Source organism: Terrapene carolina, unplaced genomic scaffold (genome assembly GCF_002925995.2).
Source record: "Terrapene carolina triunguis isolate 2854851 unplaced genomic scaffold, T_m_triunguis-2.0 Scaffold30, whole genome shotgun sequence".
Taxonomy (NCBI): domain Eukaryota; kingdom Metazoa; phylum Chordata; order Testudines; family Emydidae; genus Terrapene; species Terrapene triunguis.
The window spans coordinates 5407567-5432690 of NW_020664381.1; the positions used below are offsets into that span (position 1 = coordinate 5407567).

The window sequence follows — 25124 nt, forward strand, 5'->3', positions numbered from 1 at the left end:
GAATGGTGAAGTCTATAAAATCACAAATGGTCTGGAGAAAGCAAATTAGGGAAATGTTATTTACTCCTTCACATAACCCCTTCATATAGAAATCACCTGATGAAATTAAGCAGCAGCAGGTTTAAAACAAACAAAAGGAAGAACTTCGTCACACAACACACAATCAACCTGTTGAACTTGTTGCCATGAGATACTGTAAAGGCCAAAATGATAATTGGATTCAACAAAGAATTAGATAAATTCATGGAGGATAGGTCCATCAATGGCTCTTAGCTGATGGTCAGGGACACAACTCCATGCTCTGGGTGTCCCTAAACCTCCAACTGACAGGAGCTGGGACTCGATAACAGGGGATGGATCATTTGAAACTGCCCTGTTCTGGGTGTTCTTAAACCTCCAACTGGCCACTGTTGGTAGACAGGATACTGGGCTAGACAGACCATTAGTCTGACCTAGTATGGCCTTTCTTATGTTCTGAAGGCCCCATCTGAGTCATTTTAATCTACTCTCTGGTCACAGGTTCCAGCAGTGAAAGGGCTGAGAGGTGCCAAACTCAGTTCGGCCTGTCACATTAACACAGTTGAGAAACAGCCCCCGAGACCCATCTAAGGCCTTGGCTACACTGGCGCTGTACAGCGCTGCAACTTGCTGCGCTCAGGGGTGTGAAAACGCCCCCCCCGAGCGCAGCGCTGTAAAGCGCCAGTGTAATCAGCACCTGCAGCGCTGTACGCTCGCTCGCAGCGCTGCAAGCTATTCCCCTCGGAGAGGTGGAGTACTTGCAGCGCTGCGAGAGTGGCAGCGCTGGCGGCGCGACTACACTCGCGCTTCACAGCGCTGCCGTGGCAGCGCTGTGAATTCTTAAGTGTAGCCAAGGCCTAAGAGTGGTTAGACCACAAGGTTCCACCCAGGGTGAGGTGTACGAAGCCGGGCCTGTCACGTAAGGGGTGCACTGGAGAGTGATTAAAAGGGGTCTAAGGCACAGTTCACCCTGTAACTGTGAGAGGTGGCCTGTTTAGATCTCATTTACATCAGTCACTCAGCTCTCAGTGCCATTAAAATGAAGAGAGTGATTTCATGTGGCTTTCTTGCTTAACTAATGATCAAAGATGGGCTCAAATCAAAATCCTGGAGCTGAATATCTCCAGATGTTGGATCTGTATCCCTAGTTTTGCAGCTACCCCTAGAATGGTCAAACACACCCCTGATCTGAACACACTCAGAATTTGGAAAAGTTTGATTCTGGATCTGAGTTTTGCAGCCTTGTCTATTTCTACTCCAAATATCCCTGATTTCCATCTTGGGATGTAAAAGGGACTCTGAGTGTGTGAACAAGGAAAACAGAAAGGGGAACAGAGCTGGCCAAAATTATCTCATCTCCCCTCCAGTGTCCCTTGAAATTGTGGGAATGAATGGATGCATACAGTAAAGCAGCAGCCACAGATCACTTTTGTGGGCTGGAATTAACTCTTAAACTAAACTATCAAAACTATTTCTCCTTAAAGCTGATATATTTAGTTGTCTTCTCCTAATACCATTTAGGGCATGATTATGCCCTTTCTGTGTGGGTACACTACAGGTGGAAGTCAGAGAGAGTACCTTCCTGTCAGGAGGTAATGATAATTTGGACAGCTGGGCTGGGAGTGCTAGGGGAAAGGCACTGGCCAGCACTACCGACACTGCTTGATATTCCAGAAGTTCATCTTTGTGGGACAGGGGCAGGACCCCACCTTTGTGCTTCCTGGCAAGTATGGGGACACTGCTGGCAGTATCTTTTTCAATGGTGTAACAGGAGCTTTTGTTCACTGTGCTCCTATCAGCGCCTCTGGATAGACTCTCTCTTATGAAGACTCTTATGCCTCCAGGCAACTCCACTTAAAATCACAGAATCACAGGATGAGAATTCTTCCGCTTTATCTGCGCTGATTAGGCCTCAACTTAAGTACTGTGGCCAGTTCTTGGTGCCATGTTTCAGGAAAGATGTGGACAAACTGGAGAAAAGCCAGAGGAGAGCAACAAAAATTATTAGAAGTCTAGAAAACATGATTTATGAGGGGAGATTGAAAAAATTGGGTTTAGTCTGGAGAAGAGAAGACTGCAGGGGGACAACAGTTTTCAAGTACATAAAAGGTTGTTACAGGGAGGAGGGTGAAACATTGTTCTCCTTAATCTCTTAGGATAGGACAAGAAGCAATGGGCTTAAATTGCAGCAAAGGCAGTTTAGGTTGGCCATTAGGAAAAACTTCCTAACTGTCAGGGTAGTTAAGCAGTGGAATAAATTGCCCGGGGAGGTTGTGGAATCTCTGTCATTGGAGATTTTTAAGATCAGGTTAGACAAATACCTGTCAGGGATGGGTCTACAAAATACTTAGTCCTGCCATGAGTGCAGGGGACTAGACTAGAAGGCCTCTTGAGGTCCCATTAGAACACCTCTTCCTCATCCTATCTTAGCTCTGCCATGTACAGGCATATTGTTGAGCCTTAGGTTGTATCTACACTAGAAATGCTACAGCAGCACAGCTTCAGCACTGCAGTTGCACCACTGTAGTATAGACACTTACTACCGTGATAGAAGGGGTTCTTCCATCTCTCCGAGAGGTGGTAGCTAGGTCAATGTAAGACTTCTTCTGGCAACCTAACAGTGTCCATACCGGGGCTTAGGTTGTTTAACTAGATCGCACATAATGCGAAATAATTCACAACCTTGAGCAACTATAGTTAACCCAATTTAACTTGATAGCGTAGACCAGCTTTCAGTGCTTAGCAATATTGGATGTATTGCATTAAACATGCCAAAAAAAGAGAGAGGATTCCTAAAATATATTGTAACTTGCATTTTAGCACTGGGCCTCGTTGATCTTAGCCTGGAGAGACAGCATGCTTTTGAGTGTTTAAATTGCCCTGCAAAACTTCTCCAATGTATTGGTCATAGACTTTTTTACCATTATGTATGAATATCATTTCTTTTCCTTGAAACTCCAGCATGTCACGGAAGACACCAAGTAGGTCAAATCTTGTTCCACAGTCCTAGTACTGTGGGGTGGTTGGTTTTTTTTGGGAGGTGGGGCAGGCGTGAGTTAGAATTATCTGCCTGTTGGTAGTCAAACCTAGAAGACTGGAAATTTGCTGGAAGGTTATTCCCTTGGGACATCTAAAACTGGACCATACAGATCATCAAAGTATATTGTAAGGCATAATTATATGTTGAAAAGAGATCCATTAGTCACTTCATGTGTCTCTTTGAGCTCAGATTTGTGCTTTTCCATTGCCCATGTGGGAGTTCTTTCAGGCATCCACATGGGTTGTATCGGTAGAGTGTGCTGAGATGGTTCTATTGCCTATTTCACATAAATCCAGGCAGAACTTGTGCACTAGGCAATCTTGCAAGCTGTCCCAATAGTTACTATTTTTCTGAAGAGATTTAATGTCTGGTTTTTTTTTAAATGGCCATTTGACTTAACTGTCACTCGTATCTTTTCATAAACCCATAATGTAGGCAAGGTTAGAGACATTAGATAGGTAAGCTGGTCTCACAGCTAAGGCACTGAACTAGGACTTGGGAGACTGGGTTCCCATGGATTTCCTTTGTTACCTCAGTCAAGTCACCTAAGCTCTCTGTGACTCAGTTCTCTACCTGTAAAACAGGCACAATAATGCTTCCTTTCTCCCACCTTTTATCTGTCCTGCCTGTTAACATGGTAAACTCTTCAGGACATGAAGTGTTTTACTGTGTTTATACACTGCCTAATGAGGCCTCTGGACACTACCATAACACAAATAACTATAGATTAGAATCAGGTTCCGTAGGCTTGATATTTTAAAGATAAAATATTGCCTTATTTACTGAGTCATTTTGAAAGTCCTACATACATTTACAGTGCTCAAGTTCAATTTTAATGATGTCATAGTTAAAATACACCTAAAACTTAAGTATATTGAAGTATTTAGAAACCCCTATAATTTGACAAAACTTAACTTCCAGATGCTATATGATGGAAACCAAATCATTTTGCTTACCTGGAATCTAGGAATATAAGTTTTAAGTCCAGACTTGCTCTGAACATGAACATGTTACTGTGAAGCTTGATCTCAGTGATTGCACTGGGAGGTAAAGATTGACCCACAGCCACCAGTCCTACAATTTGGTAACAGGAATCATACAAGGACATGTCCAGCATATACTGACGTATCTTCAAATAGCCACTGCAGTGGATCACCTGGCATGGAAAGAAAGCATAGTAGATATTTGAAGGTAAAGGAAGAGGTCTTACAGGTCAAGAGAGCATCTTGAGAACATCTATTTCTCAGCCTCTGCTGCATCTATTTCAATGGTGATACAAACAATTTCTCTTAACACCATTTGTCTGGCTGCATAGTTTGTTAAGTCTTATTTGTAAGTAGAGATGCAGTGATGCTGTGTACCTGTGTTACTGTCGCCAGCACATAGTAATCTGGTATTAAAATGCAAGAGCCCTGGTACCATATGGACTGCTCTCCAGTTAATGCTTTAAATTAAGGTTATCTAACATACATTTAATGTAGATACAATAAGATAGTTATTGTGCATTAACCAAATAAACTGAAATTTGCCTTTGATGGTGACTTAATCATGGAACAGCCATACTTATTCCTAGCTATACTTTAACAGCCAGTTTGATGTATCAAAACTACTTCTATTGAATTTGTTCTTCATTATGATGAAAAACAGATACATTTTAAGAGACTTATGAATGTAGCCCTAATTATAAATGATTGAATATATATTTAGACACATTAAAAGTGTTGCTTCTTTCCAGTCAGGATTAATTGATCCCTGTTGACAAATTAACAATGACAATGTCTAGGGGCCAAATTCTAGCCTGACTTACATTTACATAATTCCAGTTTCCGTCCATGAGAGTTGCATGTGTATATCTGATGCTAAAATTTAGCTATTAGGCTGTAAGAAGGGATAAATAATGATTTGGGGCAACAAAGGTAAATGCAAAATGCTCTTAGAAACTCTTCTGAGGAACATAAATATTCTTAGTTTCTAACGGCTACTATTTGGCTATGCACACTCTTACAAGGCTCAGTCCCAAATATCATGTGGGAAACTCCACAAGTATCAAAACCACATTCTATATATGCCTCAGTTTATTTGTATATTTCCTTTGTTTTGACTTGTACGTTCTTCCAGTAAAAAGGAGAGTGTGTCCACTGCCTTAAGCAATCCTTGGCAATCCATTATCTATATATCTAAAAATAGATTCCTCTTAAGGCTCCCCGTTCAATCATTAATTAATATGGTAGTCAATAATAACCCAGTGATAACTTACTTAAAATCTCCCATCAGAGCCTCCTCGTTCCCTCACAATTAGGCATATTTGGTTTCCCTTGCACTTAGGCTATTTAGGTGGTACTTTCTGAAGTGCTCAGCACTGGCCTAACCTTGAAGTCATTGACTGATGAGAGCAGAGTTAGGGCAATGCTGAGCGCTCTAGAAAATCACATCTTTAAACAACATACACTGGAATCAGGCAATAGGGCTTCAAGGGAGAAAATGGCACGTGACTCCGCTTGCTGACAAATTGTAATCTAAGAAGAAACAGAGGGATGTCACCACCTACTCTTTTTTTTTTAAATTGTTTCAATATAAATTATGGATTAGAACAATGTACATTGCAGGACTACACTTTCAGGAATAATTGTTCAAGTTTAAAAGGGTAGGTAAATGTCTGCACCTTGGAAGAATTCTAAAAGAATACCAAGTCACTCTGAGGTGTTCTTTCTCTTGCTATTGAATAAGTCATTTATTTTCAGTAAAACTGTGTGTAAGGTGCCTTTCTTAGCTGCTGCTTAGATAGTAGAAATATGTTGTTTATCTTATGGGAGAATAAATGCAGAAAGTAAAGCTGAAAATATATGCTTGAATGGCAGGTGCTAATGTAGGATTACAGTATTTACCATCACCCATGCTCAAGTGCAGTAACTATTAAAACAATGTATGCTAAGAGGTTGATAAATAAACCTGAGACTGTGGTAGACATCAATCCTGAACTGAGATATACAGGCACATGGGGCCATATTCTGATACCCTTACTCATGCTGAACAGTACAGGGAATAATCTCATTCAAATCAATGGGATTACCTGTGGAGTTAGGTCCTAGTCAGCATGAGCATGGGTATCAAAATCTGGCCCATAGCTTCAGGGTGTACTGTTGCATTAATAACAAAATCTACACCCAGCGGTGGTATTCTGACTCTTTTCAGTAGTAGACTTTGTTTTACAGCTACCCATATAATAAAACCTGTTACTCTTTGAACATGGAAAGGCTTCAGAACATTACCTTGTAGCCGCTACATGTCAAGCCTGCATTCCTCTTGGCCAAGACACACTTCATCCGGAGAAAAAATGATCTCTCTATTTCGTACTCTGAAAGTATAAGCCCATAGTGTTTTAATTATTAATATAGGTTTCAAAAAATCACCCATAATGTTTACTTTGACCATTTAGCCTAAGTATTTGCAGGGTATTTCAGCCATTTATATTAACCTTTGTATTGTCATTATTATTTTTAGGGAAAGAAGGCAATAGGAAGATGGCCGTGACACATCTTTGTCCCCATCCATGGTCAGCTGTCTCTGCCAAGGTCACTGATAGTTGTGATTTATTTTAAAGGTTAAAAGAGTTGGGGGTTGTGACATTTTGGGGTTCACTCAAGCCAGTCAGGGGTTCAGTCAATGCCTGCTTTGTAAACCTGTATGTCTTGTGACTGCACAGCTCAATTTGATCTCTGTGATGGGTCCTGGTCAGGCCAGCCAGGAAAAATCTGGAAAGAAGACAGTGGAGGAGAGAGAAACTGTCTTGGACAAAGAGTGTATCTTGCTAGATTAAGTTTTAGACTTCTAGATGAACGTGTTCACTTTTATTTGCTTTCAACCATCTCTACCTTTATTCCTTTTACTTGGCATCACTTAATCCATCCTCTTTTGTTAATAAATGTGTTTTGCTGTCATTATAAATCAGCAGTGCTGGTAAAATTCAGTAAAGTGTGTGATTGTGTTAAGCTGGCAAGTTGGAATGTTCTACTGTCTCTGTAGAGGCAGCGAACCTAATGCTTTTTCTGAGAGGGTCTAATGAGAGGAACCGGATCCTGCAGAAGGATGATTTTGGGGTGGAATTCAGGCCTGGAAGGGTACTAAGGTCAGCTTGCAAGGAGTATCCAAGTTGGGCAAAGCCAGGGTGAGGCTTGTGGCCTGCTGGCAGGCTGTTAAGGTGAGAGCTCTGAACCAAAGCTGCACAGTCACAAGACACCCAGGGCTACAAGGCAGACAATGACTGAACCTCTTACTGGCCTGGGTGAACCCCAGAATGTCAAAGGCATTGAGCCTCCAAGCTTTAAATAAAAGGCCTTTCCATTGAGCAGTGACATCTTAGCCTCTGCTGGCCTCAAGGGCAAGGTTTACAAATTCAGTCTCGCATATGGTTGGATCTAAAGGCAACAGGTGAACCATGGATCAATATCTTGGAAGCAGCAAAAGAATAGGAAACTTATCAGAAAGTTCATGTTGTAATCTCACTGTACACTGCCAGTCATTGGGCCAAAACTTGCAAGCCTAGACACTTTATAAAGTTGCTACCTATTCAGGGCACCAACAAGCAGACTCCTCTTAAGAGAAGTTTTTAAGCAAAATGTTTTTAATGGAAAAGTCACTGATTTTTTTAATTAAGCCCTGCTCAGGTGCATAAATATCTTCTTTTAAAAATTTAAAATCCTCATGTAGCAATTTTTTTTTTGAGAAATACCTATTGCAGTTCTAATATATCCAAAGATAGTCAATAGTTTTAACCTTTTGCTATGAACACTACTGTGATGGGTTCCCCCCAGGGTGCCATGTGGAACTGGGGTACCACTGAGCCCTCTGACCCATCAGCCTGGGCTCCCTCTCACACTGTGCTGCTGTGACAAGATGCAAAGCCCTCCCGCCTGCACTTTCACCAGCATTCACACAGGTAGGGACTCACTTAGCTGCAGTTACAGGCAGTGTCTCTAACCACCAGCTTCCCAGCCTAGGACCCCAGAGCAGTACTGTCCTGCCCTGGTCAAATCTGGCCAGTATTTGGGTTTAATACCAAGTCCGCCTCTCCCTCAATGTGAAGAGAACAATGGTAACCAAGCAGAGATTTTCCCCAAGTACTCCAGTCAAAGCTCACTGGTTTGGATTAAAACATAAAATACATTTATTAACTACAAAAGACAGATTTTAAGTGATTATAAGTGATAGCAAACAGATCAAAGTAGATTACCTAGCAAATAAACAAAAAACGCAAACTAAGCTTAATATACTAAATAGATTGGATATGAATTAGCAGATTCTCACCCTAAGAGATGATACAAGCAGGCTGCAGATTTTTAAGGGGCAAGCTGCACTTGCTTTACAGCTTGGAATCCCCAAGTGTTCCATTCACAGGCTAGAAATCCCTTTAGCCTGGGTCCAGCACTTCCCCCAGTTCAGTCTTTGCTCCTCAGGTGTTTCCAGGAGTCTTCTTGTGTGGGGAGTGAAGAACCCCAGATGATGTCACTCCCTGTCTTATATAGCTTTAGCATACAGCGGGAACCCTCTGTTTCGAAATTTGGTTCCCAGACCGGTTTGTGGGAAAATATTGACATCCCAAGATGGAGTCCAGAATCATGTGACCTGGTCACATGTCCTTGTAGAGTCATAGCAGCCATTACGTACAGGCTGTTTGGAGTGTTCTCAGGAAGGCTCCCCAGCTGGGGGAAAAGATTCTCCTAAGGCCTGTTGTTTTTCCTGATGGCCCATTACCCTGAATAGGCCCTTCCCCACCCACTATCTCGACTGAAAGCATCTTCTGTGGTGGGCGTTACCCAGGTGTAACTACATTTGAAGTACCGATATATAGTCATATTTATAGCTTCAGATACAAAAATGATACATGCATACAAATAAGATAATCATATTCAGCAAATCATAATCTTTCCAATTACACCTCACATGACTTATCTTGCATAAGATACATCATAATTATGCTATAATCATATAATAATAATATCACCACGAAGAATATGGGATGCAGTGTCACAACTACCATTTTGGCAGGAATTGACAGAAGCAGCAGAGGAATCTCACTCTGTACTTCAATGAATGGGAACTTAGAAAGGTGTTTTCAGGTAAGTTTCAACACATTGATTTCTTCCCAGCCTTAGAGCTTGATCCAAAGCCCATTGAAGTCAATTGGAGTCTTTCCATTGACTTCAATGGGCTTTGGATTAGCCCCTAGTATATTGTTCTATCAACCTGTCTTAATTTGACTTTACTGCAAATTTTGTCCTGTGTATTTTTATGCACCTGTCACCCAGTTAACACCTGCAGTTGCTTTAGCCTCAGATGCTACATAGAAACTATTTTTGCTCCTTTGCTGATTTGGCAGGTTAAACTAGTTTTCACTGGATAATGTTCTGAGTATTAGATGTGGGACATATATTTTGACAAGTAAAGTTAAATCATAGAAATGTAGAACTGGAAGGGACCTTGAAAGGTCATCGAGTCCAGTCCCCTGCCTTCACAGCAGGACCAAGTATCATCCCTGACAGATTGTTTTGCCCCAGATCCCTAAATGGCCCCCTCAAGGATTGAACTCACAACCCTGGGTTTAGCAGGCCAATGCTCAAACCACTGAGGTATCCTAAGCGAGGCTGTAAGCTAGTGACTTTTAGATACACCTCTACCCCGATAACGCTGTCCTCGGGAGCCAAAAAATCTTACTGCGTTATAGGTGAAACCACGTTATATCGAACTTGCTTTGATCCATCGGAGTGCACAGTCCCGCCCCCACCCCCCCGGAGCGCTGCTTTACCGCATTATATCCGAATTCGTGTTATATCTGGTCGCGTTATATTGGGGTAGAGGTGTATTATTAATTGAAATGACTGCAGTATGGTACTAGTTCTGCTCCTGGGAAACTTCAAAAAGTGACTTTACAGATTAAAACCTTGTAAATCTCTCCACAATTATAATGGAGAGCTTTTTATTTGGACAAGGTACCCTGACAACTTGGGCAAGCTTTAAAGAGAAGGGAAATGACTAAAACTGAATTTAGAGTCAAAAATAACTGGGACATAAACTGATAAAAGTAGCTTTAATTTCTAATTCAGGTACCATAAACACATTAGTGGAAATGCCCTTTACACCAAGGATTTATTTGAAGTCAAAGAAGATCAACAGCAGTTTATTTGAATAATAAACTATATGGCAAAATTCACTGATTGGATGGAATCCTCACTTTCAAAGTCAATCACAAAAATTCCCTTCACTTCAGTGGGGCCAGGATTTCACTCTATACTTCAATAATTAATGAGTCCATAAAGGCATTGAAAATACAAATGTAAACCAGCAAATTGGATCTATTAAACAATAAACACCACTCCATCAGTTTTAAAATGTGATTTAACTAAGCCAGATGCATGTCCTGAAGCAGTGGTTCCCAAACTTTCACTCAGGCAACCCACCAGCTCCATTTTGTATTTTTTTGTGACCCACCCTCAGCTCTGGCCCAGCAACCCTAGTCCTGGCTCCTGTCCCATGATCCTGGGCCGCACTCTCCATTCCAGGCGTTGTGACCTAGCGCACAGTGTCGCAGCATCATTGGTTTGGCCCAGTTGCCCTGAAGGGGAGAAGTGTAAGTTTGCCTAGGCCAAGACCCAGTGATGGGTTAATCTGGCCCTGGACATGATGACCCATCTAGAATCTTCCCATGAACGCACTCGTGGTCATGATTCACCATTTGGCAAACACTGTCCTAAGGCCTACAGTCATGCCTTTTGCAGGAAGGCTTTTGCATCAAGATCCCTAAGCAACACAGGAGGAAAAAAAAGCTTAGATTCCAAATAAGATGTTGGCAACTGTTCATCTTAATTTCCACTACTACATTATAGGTTATGAAAGAGAAAATATCCATATAGAAGCTGATTAAACAAATTTGCAAATGATTGGTAAAAACTCCATCTTTAGCACCACCTAGAATCCAGTGTATGATGCTAAAACATCTTCATGTGGAAAATAAAGTTGGTAAGGAGCTGCACATAGCAGATGCCATTAGCAGAGCAATAAAGAGATCACCTGCCACCTGAAAATAGGTATGTAACTCACCATGAGGCATGTGTCTATTATGGTGCTATTTATAAAATCAGCAGAATTCCACACTGAAACACAAAGAACTGTGTGTACATTGAAATTAACATTTTTTACAAGGATAGCCCAAAGAAAGAGCACAATTAGACCTCAACCTGAGGCTATTTTGGAAAAAAAAGCACCAGTCATCTAGGTCTAGAAAAATGTAAGCAAGGAACAGCAGATATCCTGTTTGGGACTGAGATAAGAGCTTACATACATTGATTCAGACAAGCACAAACAAAAAAAGCCACAGTCATGAAATCCTAGCTCTACCCGACTGAGCCTAAGAGAGGATTTATTTGAATTTGACAATCTAATTCCTATTAATTTATCACTACTCTAAATTCATAGAGCTTTCACAACTAACACGCTCACCAGATAAATGATTACCCATATAAAGTTGGCAAGTGTAAGATTGAGTCAAGCTCCCCATGTTGGACACTGACCAGACTGCGGTGAAAAGTTCCAATTGCTTAATCCCATGTGCTTTTAACTTGCTGGGTTTGGGCAAAGTGCAGGCACCGTTCCTGGCTTTAGGACTCTCTCCCTTGGCATGCACTCCAGGTGTAAACCTCTGTGTCTGACAGTAGGAACTTGACAGTCCAGTTGCCTAGAAACTGAAACTAGTGTCATCTCCCACCTCAAACTTCCCCAGCAGCTCTTGCTCACCTTAGAATCTCACCGAAGTGTGAGCCCTCCTGGTTTACAGTTTACCTCCTCTGGGGTATGAGCTAGTGGAGCCAACAGACCCAAAGACTTTTCACAGGATCCTAAAACACCAAACTCTTAGAAGTATAAGAAATACACAGATCCATGCCCCTCATGCATTTCCCTGCCTCAGCTTTCCTTCGCCACCCTGGAGAGTTTTTTTGGCTTGGGCAGAGTACCCGTCTGGGGTGTCCAGAATCCTTCCCTTGAAGCTGATGACTTCTCTTCAGGAACACGGAGCCTTCTCTACCCCAGCTAGCTTTCTCTATCCTTGGTTGGCCCCACCGTTAAACTGGATCTCCCTGACCCCCATGACCCCCACTGTCTCTTCTTCTCTCTGGCCTCAAACTTCCTCCAAAGCCTTCCAAAATTCCTTCAGTGAGTCCTTTTTAACTCCCTGTTTTATCACCTTTTTCCTGTTGGGAATTTTCCACTCTCTCCACTTACCCCTCCCTCCAGACAGGCTTCAGTCAGCCTCCTTCATATACCCATTGTTCAGTCCAGAGCACAGTCATTAAAGTTAATAACTCTCCATTGGACCTGGTTTGAGATAGACATTCTATGGCTCTGTCAGCAAATGGGGGATTCAACATCCACACAGATGATACAATTTTAATCATTTTCATAATATGAGCTTCACACCATCAACCAGAATTCATAAGTTGTACAAGCAGATTCCCCAAAATATCACAGCCAGGCATGGAATACATGACCATGGATGCTGGTTTTCAAGAATTTGTGAAGGCCTCCGCATCTGAACTCACAACCTCCTTGCCAAAATAGCCACAGAACAACACATTGCCTACAAGCTATTCAGAGAGAGAAAAATCTCTTAACGAAATCTAAACATGACGGATACACATCGGTCCCTGAAAGTCCACCAAGAGGATTATTTCCCCCAGAACCTATGCAAATGGTCAGACACACAACAACCTCACTTCTGACAGAAGTTCAGTTACTCAAGCCCTGAGCAAGTACAAGATGTACAACTGCAACCGGAGGAAAGAGAATTAAACAAACTGTACTTTGACATAAATACAACACCACTGTCCAGCCTGATAGCTGGGCAGCTAGCCCATTTGAGAATGGACAGTTACAGCTGGAAGTCAGCTAGTGTTGTTACATCCACACAGATACTGAGAAAATGGACAGCCAGAGATACTTGAGATTTACTTGAAATACCTGAGACAGCCCAGCTACCCATCAACACATGGGGGGGGGGGGGGGAAATAGTGAGAGCTTGATTCCTTAAGGAACAGATGAGTGTACACAAGGACCTCTGTTCATTCTGGTGGAGTCACTACAGACAGAGTCACTGTCAAGATCCCCAGGTGCAGAGATTTCACAGATACGCATATAAGCAAAACAGTACAGTTCTAAGTAGAACTGCAACATAAGTAGCCTGGAGTGTGCCATGTGATTAGTAGCCATGTCCTGAGAAAACCAATCCAATACTGACAGGACGGAAACAAGCTATAACTGAATGATTAAGCAATTTTGAAAAATATGTCAAAATGTATTAAACATGATGAATCTGAAACGGTTCTGTTATTTTAAAGTTCAAAGTATTGTCATGGGGAAGTAAATTAGCTAAAAGGGATAGGGTAAACATAGGTATCACATTATTAGTATGGCAGTAGTTATGCTAATGAGATGATGTAATATTAATAAGTGCAGGACGATGCTAATAGTTGTGTTAATTCTGTGAACATGCCCACTGTGGACTAGATGTTTCCGGTCTGAGCTGTGTATTTCAATACAGTGCTTTGCCTTCTCCTCTGAAACACCTGATTGCTTACTAAACTTTACCCTAAGCAGTACTGTGCTAGGTCAGTACACAGTACCCCGCTATACCGCCGCATGCTTCAAGAAGTAGCTCTGGTGATTCAGTAGGTGACACTTTCCTTCTGAGTTGGTAATGAATCAACGCCCCAGTATGATGTTAGGGAAAAAATCTGCTCCTGGAGATGCTATCTTTTCAGTAAGACACCAAACCTAAGTCATGACCGCTTGCAGTTATTAAAGAACCCATTGCATTCTTCATAAAGGAAAGGGTATTCCCTCTGGTGTCATAGCCAAATTCCAAATTTAACAAATTGCACTGAGATATGTCCTCATATTTTCTACTGGCTAACGTATTCTTCTTCACTTCCTCTCCTAAAATACTGTATAATGCAGCTGCAATGTTCTACCTCAGAGGTGGCTACGTAACAGAGGTGGATGAAATGATCCTTGTGTAAAGTTTGAATTGCAATTTAAAACTGCAAATGCTCCAAGATCCTCTGGGATGAATGGTACTAATAAATCTAGGAGTGCTGCTTATTACCTATGCTGCTACAAGCCAAAATGCTGAGCTGCAGTATCAATTTGGTACCCATTCTGCATTTGTGTACACGAAGCTTTACCGGATAATGTATAAGCTTGCCATGTTGAATGCAGCTTTCTTATTTAGCTTTTCAGCTGAAATTTGATCACATCTCCTGGAAGTACCTTGTAAGAGGTGAGGATGAAGAGGCTGGTGTGCTGTAAGCACTGCTGTCATCTCATCATGGTCAGAAGGATGTATATACTCATAAATGCTATTGCCAGTAAGCTCCACCTGTCAAGAGACATATAAAACATTAGGCAGTACAAACGGCCTTTCTTTTAATAATATAAAGCATTCTTCAGTGACCTACGTATACTACATCTGTATACTGTGCATACAGTCCATTACCCTTACAACGTGTGGTTTTTACTGGACCAAAACCATGTACCAAATTATACCTATTAAACTGAATCATTCCTTTTTCAGTGGTAACTAACACTTTGGAAGCTTTTGTGGGAATTTCTGGTGCTATTCTGCACACAGGGGAGTTGCTAGTGGAGAAAGCTGGCAAGTGAAGAGATGATAGAGGAGCTACAGAAATGTTAGCTTCCCACAAAGAGGGGGGGGGGGAAATCTCCACAAGCTGCATAAACTTTTCTCACAGACAAACATACACTAAAAGTTTTACATGTTCCCAGAAACCATCATTTAGGTTCTGTCTGTATTTGAAATTTAACAGCCAAGCCAGCAAATTGATACATTTCCTGTTACTTTTTTTTCTGTAAATGCCCTCCAAAAATACAATCCAAACTCTTATTAGGACCAAGTCTAGTGCCCATTTAATTCAGTGGAGCTATTCCCACTTATATCAATGAACATTGGATCCAGCATCTCCTGCTTCAAATAAATGTGCAGAATAATAATAATAAAAAAAAAGACCAGCTCAGCAAGAGTTTTATTTGTCCTTAATTTCCTCAATAGAGCATATTCCTATTTCTCACTTGCTCTGAACCTCTGTTCACACATGGATGTGTTTCTGTCATAGTATTTGTCCCTTTCTATATATGATGTACATAATAAATATAGTATAGAGGCTGGGAGCACCATTACAGCTGGCATGTGCTGTATGTCCTTTTTGCTAACTTTATTTGGCACATGTAAAAACGCATCAACAAAAAGTCTCCAGATAGATGCAGTAATGGATTTAAGTAGAGAACCAATACTTTGAGCTTGTGTTTTAAATTAGTGTCAGGCTACCCAATTGTTCATTGTGGCCTGATGTGCATTGGGCCCCAAAGATCAGAGACAGCTGAGAGGTGAAGTAATTTAACCTATTCTTCTGGGCCAATCCTACTGATTTGCTAAGATGTGTGAGTTGCCTTTTCTTTAGAATAAATGAAGTTGTCTAGCCCACAAAGCAATCTTTTCCCGAAAATGTCTCTCATAGTTCCGTTTTCTGCATTATTCATGGAATGTCTCTTCTCAGCACTATACAAACTAATTCTTTCTAGCCATCTATTCCCCACTGTTCCCTTCCATCTCTCCCTCCCCTACCCACCCCCACGTCCCCAAAAACAAAACCCCTGGTACACATTCAATATTCCAACCAGATATTAGCACATTTCTTTAAACAGACAGTTTTCAGTTGCAGAAGGAAAACAAGAGATACCAAATTAACAATGTTAGTTCACATAAATCATTGCCCCTATGAGAAAATATTTGGGATCATTCCTTTTCAGGATTACAACAGGTGGGAACATCAACACCAGCTCAGTATATTTTGGCTTTAGTGGCTGGTGAAGGATTGGAAGTACACAAGGATGAATCTTTTTGCAACTTGTGATTTTTTTTTCACTCTTTGTAAAAAAAAAATAAAACAGGCAAAAGTAGCAGATTGATCCATAGTATGTCTATGATTATAGACAGGACTATGATTTTCACAAAAGCTCTAATGCAACGTTTTTAGAGCACTGTGATTTGCATTGCTCTAAGCTCTCAAGAAAACAGAACAAGCAAAAAATCTAATTGGAGAAAGACTGAGTTTGGATGAATGTTCAAACCGAAATGTGGGGAGGTGGGGGTCTATGGACTTTCCTGTCCCTCTGAGTTTAACCCTCTGTCTGGAACCATCCCCTCTTAAAATAGCTTTTATCCTTAGCTCATAAGGATATTTCTGAAGAGCAGGCTTTTTGCCTTTGAAATGAATCAGACTGTACCAAATGGAATGTAGTTATAAAAAATGTTCATAGGAAGGATACCCTCAGATCTCTTTTATTCCGTCCCCTGTACAACGGCATTCTTTCCTCCACCTGCCCTGCAAAGCTAATTACAAACACTAATTAGGTTAATCCAAAAGACTTGCATATTTAATTGATCATAATCCTCACATGGGGACCAAGCCTGCAAAACCTAATTCACGTGAGTAGCCCTTGCTTTTGCAAGTAATCCTGTTGACTTAAATGGGACTACTCACCCAAGCAAGGACTAGTCACAGAAGGATTCTCAGAATTGGGCCCATGGTCACAATTTTACCTACACTGAGATTCAGATCACATGGCTTATTTCTCAAAGTTAACACAGCTCGCTTTCTTGAATATAGATATAGGGATAAATTCTGTTCTGTTATGCATGTGCAACCCCAATGAAATCAGTGCAGTGCCACATATCTAAGTGACAGCAAACTTTGATCTGTTGATTGTTAAATAAATCTGAGAAACCTAAAACCATCTTCAAAAATCTGGGGCTACATAACAGTCAAATAACCAAAATGTTTGTACATAATTTTTGAACTGACAACTGTCTCCTGTTATGCATATTTTATATGTGCTTTTTAAACATGCAATAAAATACTAACAACTTAAAAAATAAATTATATGGTTGAATCCATAAAACTTCTACAGTCTCACGCATCAGGCTTATTAAACCAGATCCTGGATGAAGCATTTCAATATTTGTAAATACCTATTTATTACCAGTTGCATTTGTTTCCTACTAAGAGCTTTTTTATGTGTAACTCAGCTGTATATTTTCTTTCTGCCAAGAAATGATTCATAATAAACAGAGGACTAAATAAATGGATACTGGAAGAAAATAATTATATATTTTGCCATTAGTATACTTACTGGATGAAAGTAAAACAAACTTTAGCAAGTTCAGATGTTTTTGGTTAAATATTTCAAGATTTATCAAAAATTAAATATAAGTTTTGCTCCCTTGTGGAATCAGAAAATTGTTGGAGTGCCAGCCCAGACTTTCAAAACTGCAAAATCTACTTTTCACAATAAGTTTCTTTGCTTCTGTTTAAAAAGGGTTTTCCCTGCAGTCTATAAGTCACATAAGCAGTAATGTGTATATCTGTGTGCATGTGCACATATACAAGTTGCACTTAAACTGTACAGCCCACAACATACCATCAATTTTTCAGCTTAAGTCCTCGCAGAATTCACTAAGGGATTCTGCTAAAGAATTGATAGCACAGTATGGCGCTGTCTCTTACATGTGCTCATAAGTGCATGGCTATGCAATGTGTATTTATAGAACTTTCCTCTTCAAAATGTTAACATATGAATAAAAGGATCATGAAGTAAAATGATCATATAAACTTAAATGGTAATGGGTGATGCATTGTGCCAGCAGTTTTTAAGAAAAGCCTCATTGGGGAATTTGCCCCTTTTATTATTCACGGAGTAAGGACACATAGGGTCAGATCCTCAGCTAGCGTAAATCAATATAGATCCACTGACTTTAATAGAGCTATGCTGATTTAAACCAGATGAGTGTCTGGTCCTCAGTATTTACTATTCCTGCTGTTGCAAAAACTGACATGGAATAAGATAGGACTTTTAAAAATTGTTGCTTCTGATACTTGTGTGTAAATTGTGTCTAAAAAACACTGAATTAGTGGGAAAAATACAAGTTAAGAAAATATCTTTAATGTTGCTTATACATTTGTAAACACAGTTAAATGTGTTGACTACCAAAAGCTTAGTCAGAAGGTGTAAGTGACTCGCTGTTCTTTCTGCTGAAGCTATAATCAGGATTAACTGAAGGTACAGATTAATACAGCAGATCTCCAAGGATATCTTGTAAATGTTTTTTTTTAATGTATTTTTTTATTTATCATAATTACCTGTTTCAACAAATTGCACTAACTGAAAATTGACTTGTAATCTAGTTTCATAGTGGAAATGGTTCATAAAAAAGGCCTTTTTATAAACATTCTAAAAGATTATCTAAAATCATCATCATCACTTGGAGCGCCAGCCAAGACAAGCTGAGCCCAAACTCAGATATAAGAGCTCTTGTTGAAAATATAGTGTAGGATTATGACTTGGTGAGAGAAATTTGAAGAATTTGCTGCTATGGACCAATTCTGCTCTTATTGATGTCAATGGCAAAACTCCCAGAGACTTCAAGGGAAGCAGGAACAAGACCTCATTTAGCAAAGGATTTTTTAAAAATAAAATGCTTATAGGAGCGTCCTAGGATTAGTGTTTAAAAGTAAGCTGTTCCTTGAAAAATCAAGAATGGAGAGATGGTGGAAGGAGATTCCACAATACGGCAAATTACTGCTGACAAGAAGATGGTTTTGTGTTTTTCTTTTAAAGAGAATAAAAGAATGTGATGTATCATTCGGTATCCAATCCAGTGACTTTATTTTGCAATCGATAGACAGACAGACAGAAAGAATTGCATACTGTGAAATTGTTGGGGCTGGCTACTAAACCTGAAGTGGTGTTTTTTAAAGCAATCATAGTTTTCTACTCCCTAAACACTGCCTCTAAGGCTGGGTCTACATTACAGCGGGGGTCCGACCTAAGATATGCAACTTCAGCTACGTGAATACCGTAGCTGAAGTTGCGTATTTTAGGTCGACTTACCTGGCTGTGAGGACGGGGGAAAGTCGACCGCTGCCGCGCTGCCGCCGACTCCGCTGCCGCCTCTTGCCACGGTGGATTTCCGGAGTCGACGGCAGAGCGATCAGGGATCGATTTTATCGCGTCTTCACTAGACGCGATAAGTCGATCCCAGAACATCGATTCCCTGCCGCCGGACCCTCCGGTAAGTGTAGATGTACCCTAAGTCAGGGGTTCCCAAACTTGGTTCGCGGCTTGTTCAGGGTAAGCCCCTGGTGGGCCGCGAGACACTTTGTTTGCCTGAGCGTCCGCAGGTACAGACGCTCACAGCTCCCAGGGGCTGTGGTTCGCCGTTCCTGGCCAATGGGAGCTTCAGGAAGCGGCGCAGGCCGGGCCACCACTTCCCACAGCTCCCATTGGCCAGGAACAGTGAACCGCGGCCACTGGGAGCTACAAGCGGCCGTACCTGCGGACGCTCAGGTGAACAAGCCGTGAACCAAGTTTGGGAACCCCTGCTCTAAGTTCACATCTTCACATTCTCTTTGCTCTACAGCTTTCCTGAGAGTTCAAGGCAATAGCCACTTCTTACTACTGCAGGATATTCAAGAATTTTCTGGTTAATCTTGCTTCAGTAAACTTTATGGGCCAAATTCACCAGTCCTTCCTCAGGAAAAACTCCCATGGATTTCAGTGAGAGTGCATAAAGATGTACTTAAGGACAGGGGTGAAATTCTGTGCATAAGGCCAGCATATGTCCAATTTAAAGGCTTTAAATGACACTGAAGTGGTGCACAGGCCTCATGGTGATCCCCTGCACAAGGGTGAACTTCAATACAGTTTCTTTGAATCTGGCATATTCAACTTATTTTATTCTCCGAATGATTCTGTAGTTCTTTGATTTCACTGGGATATATATATTATTCTACAGCAATGGGTGTGCCACCCACCATCGCTGAAGTGTTTCTTCATTCTCTTGACAAACACAAGAGAATGAAGAAACACTTCAGCGATGGTGGGTGGAACACCCATTGCTGTAGAATAATTGTTCTGTGTAAGTGGATCAATTTCACTAGCTATGGTTATGATGGATCTTTTTAATAGGTAGGTGGATAAAGAGGCTTTGAGTAAGGGCTCTAAATGCAAAGTGGAAAATATAGCCTCTTATTTGGAAAGTATTTCAGGAAAAGGCAATATTTAAAGACATTTAAATATGCATTTAAAATTATGAAACAACAAATATATGCAACTGCAGACTTGATAAACAAATGGCTTAAATTAAAAATTCTCCTTGTATATATTTTAAAAGTTGGTAGAAAAAGTAAGTGTCCACACTGAACCCTGAGTAGTGTCAAAATCTGAAAATTACTTTTCTAACAGAGATTACAAAAAAATAGTCTGAGGTTTCTTTCTTGTTTATCAGGAATGTTTTCAGAATATGATATGTAATATTTGCTTTTTCATGCTTTCTAGAGTTGTTTTTCTAATTGCGCAAACAATTATAAAAATACACCCAAATAGTCTTCAATTCCTTTCAACATTAATCTCCATTATGACTTAAAATGCACATTTTAATCTCTACCACATAACTCCTGCAGTCTTGGAATAGTTTTCCTATATCTCCTTCTCTCATTGACTCTTCAGATCTCATTTGCAAACACATCATACCTTCCTTACCTTTATCTCTTCATTTCTCTCTCTCTCTGCTATTAATCATTTATCTGTTTTATCAATTCTGCAAAGCATTTGGGATGCAGCTGCTATGGAAGACTCTTTACAAAAAGTTGTGTTCTTTGTGAGGCTAATGCAGAGCCCAATGAATCAATGAGCACCTTTCCAATGGACTTCAGTGAGCTTTGGATCAGGTATTATGTCCCCAAATTTGTAGGATATATTTTCAAACAAACTCATGGAAACACGCATCTTACAATAAATACACTTCTAATTCTATTTGCTGTTGTACTTACTCTGAAAAGGTAAAAATTTAGAAGCGTCCTAAAAACAAACAAACAAAACCCTTCTACTTCTTGTGCAAAACAGTAGTAAACTGAGATTTACAAGTTCTATCACAAGTATATAAAACACTTTACTGAAAAGATCATTGAGCTTTAAAAATTCAGGAAAAATGACCCTGAATTTCATGTAAAAACTCAAATCTGCCCTCTGCCCACCTTCCCACCTCCCTCCCCCAAAAAAGCACATTTACAGTAAGACATGTTCCACATCAGATTTCCTCTCTCATAGATTCATAGACTATAAGGCCAGAAGGGGCCATCATGATCATCTAGTTTGACCTCCTGCTCATGGCAGGCCACAGAGCCACACCCACCCACTCCTGTAGTAGCCGCTATATTTTAGCAATTCTGTGTCACATACAATACAAAACGTATGCACTGGAAATCTTCACTTTTTTTTTTTTTTCTGAGATGTACAGCATTACCATGCAGGCAGTAGCTTTAAGTTCCAGGCTCAAGCTCAGAAACTACCTCCTGTTTGCAAAAACATTTATCAACCTTATTAAAGGTAATAGGAAGTAAAATTTAATCAACAAGAAAAGATACAAGGTAAGATAATCACATTGCCGCTCTAAGCAAATGGCTTTACTTAAATAAAAGAAAACTTAAGATCAGAACAAAATTGAAGCTTAAGACCTCACTGCAAAAAACTAAACCTAATACATTGACCAAGATATTACCATATTACATCAGTATTTAACAGATGGGCAGAAAGTTACTCCTACCTGGGATAAACCGAGATGAACAGATGCAGTTTCAGAGATATACATTATTTTGCCATCAGATGCTACCACAAAAACAAATCCATCCAATGTCTGCAATAAAGAAATATTTTGGATAAAAATCTCACAGTTTAATTGATAATTTAGAATAAAGATTTTTAAAGTGTTTCCCCTCCCAAGCAGAAAATATATTATTAAAAAGAAATATTTAACCCATACTGTCCCTGTGAAGAATATTACTCAAACACAAATTTGTGAAATCTACTTCATTATCCCCTTACAGAAGTTATGCTGCACTTTAAGTTAACATTCTCCTATTAACTTGGGTTACTTTAGTATTTAGCACAAATCCTGAATTATGTGGTACTTAAGGTATCCAATGCTATACAGGCCATTTTTACGATGTAATGGCAGAATTGAGCAATGTTTTAAATTCCTTCTACTATATTTTTATTTATGCTTTTGTGGACAGAGAATTGTCTTTTTCATAGCTATTTGGAACTTGCCAGGGATGAAAAAGCCCATGACAGCTTCAGAAAGAAACAATCCATAAAGGAAACTTCATCAGACTGAAAGTGAAACATTGTAGACATTCATCACTAACATTGCAACCTGACAATCTTAACTAATGGTAACATTTAATGCAAACTTGGGGCCTGATCCTGATAATCCTTACTCACATGAGGTCTAACTTGAAAGTAATGATTACTCATGTGAGTAAAGGTTTGAAAGATTTAATTATCACACAAAGAAAAGATTGACAGGATAGAAATTAAAACTGTACAAAGATGGCCAGGATTTTCAAAAGTAACTAATGATTTTGGTTGCCTCAATTTTGAGGTGCTTTATATTGTATTTTAATAAGGGCTTGATTTTTCAGAAGGCCAGTGCTTAGGAAAATCAGAGATATCTAAAATCACTAATCACTTTTGAACTTCCTGGCCAAATACCTGTACACATGTAGATCACTGAAAAATAAACATGTATTTTTGGGAGGGGGAAACTAACTTCTAAAGTACAGAGATAAAACAACTGCCTTGTCTATTTACTAATTCATATTTTAGGATACTGAACTAGGAGGAATGCAATAAAATCCTGTAAAAGTAATGCACACAATGTGGCCCTAATAAAAAATATTCCAAATTATTCTCTGGCCTACTAACTATTTTTACAGCATGTAATTGAAACCGGATTACTTTTTAGCTTTACTCTTTTTTATCCCCCTCCAACATAAACAAAACTTTGTAGATGTATTAAAATGGGAAAGAAATCATTGCATCCTTAAATAAAAATTTTACTTTAAACATTATTGTCAACTTTCAATTGCTGTTCCCAATCTTCTAGTTAAAGTTGTGTCCATTCTTCCATTAGAATTATTGTTAGGGGTTTCCAACTCAGCTAGAAAAATTGTTGCTTAGAGTTGAAATTTGGCATACAAAATTTCATCCCAGGTGCTATTTTTAAAAAAGAGTTGACAGTAACTGTGCTGATTTAATACAATTTTTGAGCATTTATAATTTAGAAGTAAAATCCATTTTATGCATCATTTACAGGTAATTAGCACATAATATTACCTAACTGCTTTTGACACTAAACAAAATGTAAAATAACTAAGAGATTAAGTAGCTACTGTACAAGCAAAGGCTTTCATCAAGATTTTTATTATGTACCTACATACGAATTTTCAAGATAGACCAATGGCTCCAAACCAACATATCAACTAAATTTATTTGAAATAAAATTCAAAGTACATATTTAATGAGCTAGATGATAACATCTCCAGGAGAGCAATCACCAAATCTTGCCTAAATATATTTATTAGGGCTGTCAAGTTATTAAAAATATTAATCACGATTAATCATGCTGTTAATAATAGAATACCGTTTATTTAAATATTTTTGGGCATTTATTACATTTTCAAATATATCTATTTCAACTACAACACAGAATACAAAGTGTACAGTGCTCACTTTATATTTATTTTTATTACAAATATTTGCACTGTAAAACAAAAGAAATCGTATTTTTCAATTCACCTAATACAAGTACTGTAGTGCAATCTCTTTATCATGAAAGTTGAACTTACAAATGTAGAATTATGTACAAAAAATAACTGCATTCAAAGATAAAACAGTGTAAAACTTTAGAGCCTACAAGTCCACTCAGTCCTACTTCTTGTTCAGCCAATCGCTCAGACAAACAAGTTTGTTTACATTTGCAGGAGATAATGCTGCACGCTTCTTGTTTACAATGTCACCTGCAAGTGAGAACAGGTGATCATGTGGCAACGTTGTAGCCAGCGTTGCAAGGTACTTACGTACCAGATATGCTAAACATTCGTATGCCCCTTCATGCTTTGGCCACCATTCCAGAGGACATGCTTCCATGCTGATGACAAGTTCTGCATATGGCAGAATGTGGGTAAAACAGAGCAGGAAACATACAATTCTCCCCCAAGGAGTTCATTCACAAATTTAATTAACACATTATTTTTTTAACGAGTATCATCAGCATGGAAGCATGTCCTCTGGAATGGCAGCCAAAGCATGAAGGGGCATACAAATGTTTAGCATATCTGGTATGTAAATACCTTGCAAAGCTGGCTACAAAAGTGCCTGTTCTCACTTTCAGTAGCATTGTAAATAAGAAGCGGGCAGCATTATCTCCTGTAAATGTAAACACACTTGTTTCTCTTAGCAATTGGCTGAACAAGAAGTAGGCTCTGAAGTTTTACATTGTTATGTTTTTGAGTGCAGTTATAAAATAAAAAAAAATCTACATTTGTAGGTTGTACTTTCACGATAAAGAGATTCCACTACAGTACTTGTATGAGGTGAACTGAAAAATACTATTTCTTTTATCATTTTCACAGTGCAAATATTAGTAATCAATAATAATATAAAGTGAGCACTGTACACTTTGTATTCTGTGTTGTAATTGAAATCAATATATTTGAAAATGTAGAAAAACATCAAAAATATTTAATACATTTCAATTAGTATTCTATTGTTTAGCAGTGCAATTAAAACTGAGATTAATCATGATTAATGTTTTGAGTTAATCGCGTGAGTTAACTGCAATTAATCAACAGCCCTAATATTTATTTTTTTTAAATCAATAATGTGTTTCAAACCCTATCATGAGAGAGTTTTCTCTTTTTAAACAAAGGAGTACACCAATTTTAAGTTGGCTTTAAATAATAAGGGCGTGGTGAAAAAAAATCCACTCTTCATGTCATTTCAAATCTTATCTGAATCCTTATCTGAATCTACATCTTTTCTAACAGATCCATGCATTTTGCTCTTCCTTTCCTATTACTGGTTATTCACCTCAGCTGCTTTA

General features: G+C 39.3%; 1 protein-coding gene across 2 annotated transcripts in view; it reads right to left on the reverse strand.

Moving 5' to 3' along the window:
• The window catches only part of LOC112114734 (SIM bHLH transcription factor 2), a 63653-nt gene that overhangs the window by 23746 nt on the left and 14783 nt on the right, over positions 1-25124 (reverse strand). For both annotated transcript variants that reach the window (XM_024211602.3, XM_024211603.2), the window contains 4 exons: positions 21786-21875; positions 14375-14483; positions 6328-6413; positions 4015-4214 (listed from right to left, as the gene is read on the reverse strand). In XM_024211602.3, coding sequence (XP_024067370.1) covers positions 4015-4214; positions 6328-6413; positions 14375-14483; positions 21786-21875 — 485 coding nt within the window. The remainder of the gene's footprint in view (positions 1-4014; positions 4215-6327; positions 6414-14374; positions 14484-21785; positions 21876-25124) is intronic.